This window comes from Typopeltis vanoorti, chromosome 6 (assembly GCF_054136105.1).
Source record: "Typopeltis vanoorti isolate ZY-2024b chromosome 6, IOZ_Tvanoo_1.0, whole genome shotgun sequence".
In the NCBI taxonomy this organism is placed as follows: Eukaryota; Metazoa; Arthropoda; class Arachnida; order Uropygi; family Thelyphonidae; genus Typopeltis; species Typopeltis vanoorti.
In genome coordinates, this window is record NC_143554.1 from 80,997,282 (window position 1) to 81,007,019 (window position 9,738).

Genomic DNA, 9,738 nt, shown 5'->3' on the forward strand with positions numbered 1-9,738 from the left:
TTTCCTTTTATGAACATTCTAGTTTTTAAAGTGGTAACTATTTTGCTTTTATAACAGTTGGAAAATTTTACATATAAAATACATGATTTCGTGTGTTGGTGATGAATTTGTACATCTCTTATTCTTTTCTCTCCTTCAACATGAACTGACTTTTCTTGACACTCTGCCAGCTAGTTCTCTCACCTGTGGAAGATTACACATGCTGCCTGAGACAGCTGCCTCTGAAGAAATTCATTTTCCTATTCCCATATGCTATCTCTTCATTCTGATCTATACTGCCATAATTAAAATCACCCCTAATAATCATTCTTCCTTTATTCATTAACCCAAGTTGTTTATACAGCCAACTAAATGTGTCTTCCTATCAACCTCCACCTCAAACCACACTACCATTATTTCCCTCTTTCATGTCTACCTTATGTGAACATAATTCCCCTGCTGTCATCAGCATATATGAAAGAAGCTTAAACAGACATATGATAAAGACCACTGTGCATATTTACATTTTTATAATAAATGTTTTAGATATTATATGTCAATTTAGATATTAATGCCTGCTATGAGCAGCATATCCAGAAAAAAATTAATATGCACATATAATAAAGCTTGAATTATAGAAAGGCTAATATCCCTGCTTCCTATAAGCATAAATCCTGTGAATGCTTATAAGAAACAAGGAATGAAGAAAGCTTACTGGCATCAATAGATAATAATGCCAGTTACACCTCAAAAGAAGTGATTAATTCAAAATTCTGAGGATTAACAGATAAGTTTTCTATGCAACAAAACAAAGCACTTTATTGCAACAAGTCCCTATGTCAATGTTGGCCAATAATGGCATAAGGAAAAATGAACTATACAAGGTTATCTTATAGCAGTAACATTATATAAAAGTAACTATAATGCAAACAATACAATGAAAACATTTTGTTGTTATTATGAAAACTTCCCTCCATAAAAAGGTAAATCTACAACACAACAGCACTAGTTCTATAGATAAAAGATGTATCACAATAAGTAATTGCACCAGATGATTAAATGCCAAAGTGAGCGTCTAATGCTAGTTTATTGATATATCTTATATCTACAACAGACAGCTTATTCCCAAAAAAAGTGGAATCAACCTTAAAAAAAAAAAAAAATCATTACCATCATTAACTTCTAGAATTCCATGGGTTCAAATGACTCACTATGTAAGGTCTGTCTTAAATTTCAATATACTTGAAATTCCTTCATTGTCTGTGCACTAATCACTACCTCTCCATAGCTGGCAATGTCAGCTTGTGGAATGAGTAAAGCCTTAATACTGTCACTGACAAACCAGGGATTTAAATTCTAGTATGGCATGGATGCTTATAAAACACCTTCCAGCTCTCAAACTTTATTAGGATTGCCCCAAAAAATAAATACATACTAGATGATAGATAATCTCATGTGAAAACATGATAATCTATCATCTGTCATTTTCATATAAAACCTACAAGGATGGAAACTTCTTTTTCATCTCATCAAATTACATTTTCTTGATCTATACTCATTCCACAGGTCTGATGTTACCTTTATTACCTGCTGCTGCTTTACTATTTAGTTTCTTCATCTCATCATCTCCTTTGAGGTTGAGACTGTTAATCATAGCAGTCCAGATACAATCCTGACCAGTCTCATACAGTCACACATTTTCCATTCCATTTCTCTCTCTCTCTACTAGTCAGCATCTTTCTCAACTTCCTCACCCAGCAATCCTCAAGCCATCTTTATAACTTCAGTGGAGTGAAGTCTTCTGAATTTCAGTATTTCATCTATCATCAATCTCAAAACTTGACATCCTCAAGTACAAAAGTCACAGTTCAAGATGAAGTATTTCTGTGATGATTAGAATAGGCTTCACATATATTCCAAAAGAGTTCCCTCTATCACAAACTCAAGTATTTCATCTTACAAAACAAGCACACAGGCCAGAACACATATAGTTTACAGACATAACACTCTAATACAATGGCCTCACAGTTTAAAATGCTTCAGCCATAATTCTAGAAAACAACAAATTTGGAATGACAAATGTACTCATTCAAATGGAGGACAAGATCACTGCAAACCTTTATTTTCTCATATAACTAACTTACTCCATAACAAAGCACTTTTCCTTTTTTGATAGTGAGAAAAATCTTCCAAGGTAAAAAAAAAAATACTTGATGCACATTTCTAAGAATGGTTTAAGAGCATTACATAAACCAATCACTAGAGCTCAACCTAATCAAAATTTGTATTTGTGAAGGATTTGTTTGTAATGAATAAGTTACTTTCTCATCTTGGATGTCAATTATGGAATGTCTTCCTTGTCATATCTTATGCATATTGTTATCTGTTCATCATAGAGTCAATATCCTATCTGACATTTTATATTTCCATTCTATGTTTTATCAGTTATTACATCCTGCATACGATCTGACATACTAGTGGAGAGCCATATAAAAATCTCTAGTATTTGTAAAGTGATCTAAATCAAAACAGTAACAAGAGTGAAACAAAAGATAAGTACAATAAAAAATAATAATAAAATAAAAATCATACTGATTTTATATAGCATTAATTAAGAACGATTCATTAAAAAGTAATAAAAAAAATAAAAATAATAAAAATGGTTTAAGCACACTGTTTATCTGAAATCAATAATTTATTTGTTCTTTCTGGCATGGCTAGTGATCATACCGCATAAAACATTATCAAAACTATTAATCATATTAATCATTCCTGTCTGGAATGATCTAACATGTCTCACTGTTATATCACCAATGCATGGTCAGCTATGGTTATGACAAAAATCAATATACTACCAGCAGGGCTCTGAATGTAAGGTTGTTGTGAGCCCTAGGCTGGAACTTTTAAGATACCTTCTGCTGGATAAATTTTAGATTATCAATACTGAGGGGAAGGCCCTTTGTAATGTGAAGCCTTAAGCTGTAGCTTATGTGTAAATCCAGCCCTAACACTACAAGTTTCCTAAAGAGTGAAAAAAAAGGCAGAATAGTATCACTACACAAGAATATATGCTACTATAGAAGTTTGCAATACGAACTAGTCCATATACTTGCATCAGTCGGTTAGCCTATAGAAGAGAATTGTTAGAAATAGAATACAGGCCAATGGGATTTCTATAATGGTCGGCATGAGTTCATGAAATAAGTCTTTTGCTTTAGCAATCTACTTGCATTTCATAATAAAATAATTAATGTGTTCAATAAAAGACCCTCATATATAGAATGCCATCCTTAGACTTCATAAAGGCATTTGATATATCATCACAAAAAAAGCTGGTGTATTAAGAAAAGGCAGAGGTGAATAAATAGATTGCTCAGATGGAGCAGAGACTAGCTCTAAACTGTATCAGCAAGCTGTTTATGAGAGTGGAAGCAGCATTCCAGAAGATAATGATACCCAGTAGTGTTCTGCAAGGTGCTGTTCTCGGGGGCCCTAACTGCTTAATGAATTTTATGGCCTGTGTGATATTTGGTAATCTGTTAATGATACAAAGATGGGAAGCATTATGAGTAATATTAACTCCCTTCAAGAAGATTTCGATAATTTAGCTTGGCCATGAGTGGAGCTGCAGTTTTAATGCTAATTAAAATGTGCTTCAGAAAGTGAATGAAATTTGTAATCTTTGATCACCTAGTTTCCATTAGAAAATTAGGTTAAAAAACTAGACCCATTCTCAATCTCTGGAGAATTACTGCTGAGTATTAAGACAATATGAAGATTATGGAACTGTGGGGAAGCAGTTTAAGAAATGCAAAGTGCAGAGTCTAGTAAAGAGGTGACTAATATAGATATTTACATTGTTGAGGCCATTTACCTGATTGTAATACTCTGTGCAATACGGATATTACAAATGGAGGTGGAGAGAGAGAAGTGAGAGAACAAAAGATCACCCTGGAAGATGGGTAAAGGAGTTGTTGAGGAGAGAGGGTAATGCGTTTTGCTTTATTATTATTATTTTTTTAAATGGAGAGCCTGTGAGAATAGATACACTGATGGAAAGTTACTGAATGCTCGCTTTCATTATATAGGTTTAAGTAATTTTGTGAATTTCAAAAGCAATAAAAATTTGAGGAATCCACAAGTTCCTTGTGAATCACACTTTTAATTCACTTTATAGTTGTGAAAATTATAAGAACACTTTCTCTACTTTAATGACATATTAACGGAAAAATGACAGTATCGGATTAAAGTTTGGTCTTTTTTTTTTGTTGTTGTTGCCTCGAGTTAGCTTTATTTGACATATTACCCCTCGTAAGTAAATAAATATTATTACGCTGTACATCAGACTTAAAAACCAAGCCAAAAAGAAACGCGAAACGAACGCTCAAGAAAACACCGATCTCGAAGTACGCTCTCCTGACGAAGAGTAACTATACATCTATCCGAGACATGAAGCGTTGCATCGGCGTCAAGAGCGTACGTATCTGACGTCCTTGAGAATGACATTATTTTGGCAACTGATCAAAATGTGCATTTATCGTAATTAAATAAAACTTACCTATTCTAGTTTTTATGTCAAAATTCCGCAATAAAAGTTCTAACTTATCAGACCAACTCATTCCAGTTCCCGCCGACGATCGACTAAGGAACCGAACGATAGAAGTATTAGAGCAACGGGTCATCGGAAACAAGGGGAAAGGTGGCGTTGTAAACAGTACTGACACATGGAAGAGAGTTGTTTTAAAACGTGCGAGCTTTGTTGATATCATTGAAAACAAGATCAACATGACGGAAAGCTACTGTAAAATTAGTATGAAAGCTGACTTAAAACATGTTGAATTAATCTGCTTACTTTTTGTTATCTTATTGTATTCGTTTATACTTTAATCAGTCCAATGAAGAAAGAACCCTTTATCAGATCACTTCATGTTTTCATTTAATGATTCCAACGAAAAATTAGTACAAGGTCAGAGACGCTTTCCCCTCATACCATTAGAACGATTTGGTGGATTTTAAATGTAAGAGTTCTGTCTGCTCCCTTTAGGAGTAAAATGCATTCAAGGATTTATTATATATATTAAAAAATTGAAATTTTTTGATAAATTTGATAAAAAATTTAAAACGTTTTATCAAAATGAACAATTGGAATGAATATATAAAAGTGTTTATATGAAGTTTATATTATATGAATATATAAAAGAAAATTTCGGACTTAACAATCAGTTTAATCAACTAATACATTCATTTGATAGCAAAAATACAGCTCTTTCACAGCACAGAGAAACGTACAAAAAAAAAACTTATTTTCATGCATCACCGATTTATTATTATTATGACGTAACACTGCAAAGGAGTCAAAGAACTCATCGTGGGAGAGCACTCTACTCCACTACATACAACTAACCATCTCCCCTACTACTTCATTCTTATACTATACACAACTACCATCAACGCCATCTACCGTTGATCACCACCAACAATAGTATTTTTTGTCTATAAATTGCGTGTGAGTTGGGAAGGCCTATTTGCTTGTACGCGGGATGAAACACCGAGTTTCCGAAAGAAAAAGAACAAACTCGCTACTTCCGTATGAGATCGGCTAACTCACCTTCAAATTGAAAAAAAAAAAAAAAAAAAAATTCCCATGTAAAAATTCCTCTTTTAAGGTCACAAAATACTGTCGTTTTTATAATTGCGACTTCCGGAGGAAGAAAAAAAAACATGAATAATTTACATACTGGTTAATTCCAATTGCTGCAAAAGTTAAGACATACGAGATGCACTCTGTGGTTAGCTTGTCCAGTCTCCAACCAATAGGCTGTGGGGTAGAATCCCATTCCTGGCATGGATGTATATGATTGTCTGATGAATTTTCATCACAGATGTAAGATCTCCTCCCGCTCATCGGAGGCTTTGAAGTGGCTTGAAAAAAATTTGTGTTTAGTCTCTAGAGCAAGATTTCCGGACTGTTTAAAAATGGAATAAAAATACAAAAAAAAATCCTTCGCGGGACACACACACACACACGGATGCTATACATTACGATAGATTTAAAAATTTGTAATTTTCGATAATTTTTACAAGATTATCTAGTATGCACATATGCTTCGTTATTTGATGAAATTTAGATATTTGCTATATAAAACCTTGTTTAAAAATCACTGGGACAGACCTCCATCTTGTCTGCCCTGGATGTTCATCTCAAAAGCTTGGGGTTGTTTGATTTCTTGCATTTTGAAATGCATCTCGCCTTAAAATATTAAACATTGCTAAATTATCGATTTCTACTAACACATCACAGAGTTCCTGCGTTTTTTTTTCTATATTATTGTTTACCATTGCATAAGATGCCTGTGGGTCTATAAGACTAAATCGACAAAACAGGATCGTGCAGTTTCAATGCTAGTCACCGACTAAAGGACTTTTTTCTTAGCAGCTTCGTCTTATTCCTACTTAGTCGATCTATGAAGTAAATAAGTAGGCGTTTTGTCTTCCGAAAGTTTTTTAAGCACGCAGTTCCAAAAAAACTCCGCTCTAGAACTTGCGATTTCATGTAGTACTATTAGGTAGGATAAGGAACGTGAGATAACCTCATTTGTTGCCATGCACTTTATGATTTGCGTTTGCTGGCTAGAGATTGTATTAAATTTCTGCCAAATAAACATCGTAATTTTTAAACAACTTCAGACCTAACTTAAGACGTCTATCAGAATGGAAGAATAACGTCTCTCCATAGGACCAATATTCACTGTCCCACAGCCCAGGCTGTGTGTGTGTGTGTGTGTGTGTGTGTGTGTGTGTGTGTGTGTGTGTGTGTGTGTGTGTGTGTGTGTGTGTGTGTGTGTGTGTGTGTGTGTGTGTGTGTGTGTGTGTGTGTGTGTGTGTGTGTGTGTGTGTGTGTGTGTGTGTGTGTGCACGCGTGCGCGCGCCTACTGGCACATGAAAATTAACGATGTTTCTGATTGTTAACAAATGGCTGTAAGTGCAACTCTTCCATAAAAATTATGGCATATAATTCTCTGAATGCTCTCAAATATGCTCAAACAGTGAATTCAAACCCACCACTGACAGCAGGTATGCTATTCACTCTTGGCTAAATCCCATAATCAAGGGATCAAACCGACTTGGATGGACAAGAAATGGATGTTTGGAATAATAGCCTGTGGAAATGGTATATGCATCCATAATGCTGTGTCCAAAATAAATTCCAGTCTAGTCGCCAACAAGAGGACCTTTTCTAAGCGTTTCTTTGACCAGTCCCCGAGAATACTCGATCTCTGGCACGGCAAGTAAGGTTTTTTTTCCCTAAAATTCGGTTATTAATCCAGCAACTCAAGCAAACCTACCCTGAAACTCACACTGTTTCAGACAATAATACATAGTGTTAAGGTCAAGGACCAAGATGGTGGCAGTTGTCTGTCATATTCTCCTTCACGGACACTATTAAAAATTATAGAGTCTTGTACCAACTATCTGTGATAGACTGCCTACCAGTCAACTAACTTGTGAAATTAGCCCTAAATGACCTCACCTGCTCCATTTGGGCAAACGAAAGAATTTAGCAGATGTCTGATGTGTCTATACGTAGTATATATTTAAATAAATCGTGTATATCGCTGAAGGAGAAAGTATTTAGAGTTCTTTTTAAAACCAAAATATTATATTTGATGTATAATTTTATGGCTTTCACAGATAAAGATATTTGAAGCCAGATATTTGAAGTAGTAATTAGAAACCAGTACACAAGCTTGTTTATGATTATGCCAATGCTACTAAACGGCCTCGTCAACACCCTATACGGGAACAAAAAAGGTGTTAGCTCATTTTTTTTTATTTGATCTTGGCAATACTTGCGCGTCTCAGAAGCAGCGTCTGTTCTGCTGTAGGTGTTAGTTTTTATTTTGTCTGTATGCTAGCCAGGGCTTTGTTATTCAATGGTAGTGGTTTAAAATTCATATTTTTTTAAAATTTTAAGTCTTTTTTTTTAAAGGTTTAAGTCTATCTTTGCAATGTCAAAGAGGCCTCATTAAAATTCTTTCTGGAGATCGTCATTAAACTGCAGTTTTAATGACGATCTCCAGAAAGAATTCAAATTTATTAAACTGGATAAGTTGTGTAGTGATGAACAAAAAGTGGTATGCCAACATGGTAATGTCCATTTTTCCATTGCTAATGGAGGCAGAAGCGACATCAACGACCACCTACGTAGCCAGAAACATAAGGATGCTGAAAATATATTGGCTTCAGTTAAAAACATCAGCTCGTTTATGGTGAGACATGGTGATAGTGAAAGCGATAAAATTTCAGCAAGTGAAGCTCTTGTTGCTTATTATACTGTGCGTCACGGACAAAGTTTTCGTGAAAATGACTGCTTGTCGAAATTCATAGATAAAATTTATTAACCAAAATTTTCTTCAGCACGTACAAAATCAAAGCAGGAATTACCAACATTTTATCACTACATATATTGAGCGAAGTAATAGAGGATTTGAATAAAACAAAAAGCAAGACATTTTCCCAATCGTTATGCGGTACTTTTTGCCAAATTGTGGTGTTCAAGACAAAATTATAGACTTTATTTCCTTAACTGGTGAAACATCCAACCTACAGTGTGCAATATTGAAGTAAGACAAATTTGCCTTAAAAAACAAAACTGTTTCTTTGTGTGCAGATAACACAAAAACAATTTTGTTGGTTGCGAAAAACTTGGCAAAAATAATGTTTATGTAATAAAACATTTTTTTATCGTCTTACGTTTTCATGAATCCAGAATATTACTTAACCCCCGTCCCGTTTTTGCCATCCCATTGTCTCGTTTTTGTCTCAAGGAAGTATGGTCAGCTTATTCTTAGGGCAATTTGTATCTTTTCTGAATATAAAAACTTGTATTTCCTGTCGAGAAAGCCACAACGCTTCCCTGTAAAGCAGTCTAATTTTCTCACAGTGGAAAAAATATAGGATTCGAGCAGGGATGGGTGGCCTGGCAGGCTACTGTGTGAATATACCGGAATATCCGCTATGGTGTTTTTTGAAACTCATTCAAGAATCATTTTTATTCAGAAAATATTATCGCAAGTAAAAATTCTCAAACATCCTCAAATTATTGCAAAAAAAAATCAAAAATTCTTGTTGCAAATGATGCTTAAACCAGTTTACATACAACAAATGAACGCGTTTAGCAAGGAGAGTAACTTCACATCCCCCCCCCCTATCCACCATTTTCAAGACTTGTGATGATTTTGCAAGCCAATAATGTAAGAAACCAAACGATAAGAAATCAGAAGATACATTTTCACAAATCGTTTATTTCACGATCACATGATACTTTAATTTTGAATGTAATCAACCACCCATCATTATCACTTATGCAAATATTGATGCATCGCCATTATTTAAGCATTTGCAATTAAATTCATGTACATTATAAAAGCACATCAGATGATTCATATGTACATCTGAGGAATTACCAAAAATTTCAAGAAATTTGGAACAAATTTATAACAATGACAACGGAGTGTTAGAAATTAGAAATATCGACATGTTTGTTGAAATAGAATTTAAAGATAAAAGGAATAGAGTTCAAAAAAACATTCCTGGGGAAATTGGTTCTAATAACATGCAGAGAAATCCAAAAGGAACATTGAACAAATCTAACGCGTTTTATTCCTCTATAAGGAGTAAGCGAGAATAGTGAGGAGTAAGCGAGGAACATTGAACAAATCTAACGCCTTTTATTCCTCTATAAGGAGTAAGCGAGGA

At 34.4% G+C, this 9,738-nt stretch overlaps 1 protein-coding gene across 1 annotated transcript in view; it reads right to left on the reverse strand.

Moving 5' to 3' along the window:
• Positions 1-4,657, reverse strand: part of LOC150105630 (uncharacterized) — a 169,545-nt gene extending 164,888 nt beyond the window's left edge. Inside the window, exon 1 of the mRNA XM_090394956.1 lies at positions 4,538-4,657. Within this exon, the coding sequence (XP_090251082.1) occupies positions 4,538-4,598 (61 nt within the window). The 5' untranslated portion in view covers positions 4,599-4,657. The remainder of the gene's footprint in view (positions 1-4,537) is intronic.
• Positions 4,658-9,738: the final 5,081 nt, after the last annotated feature.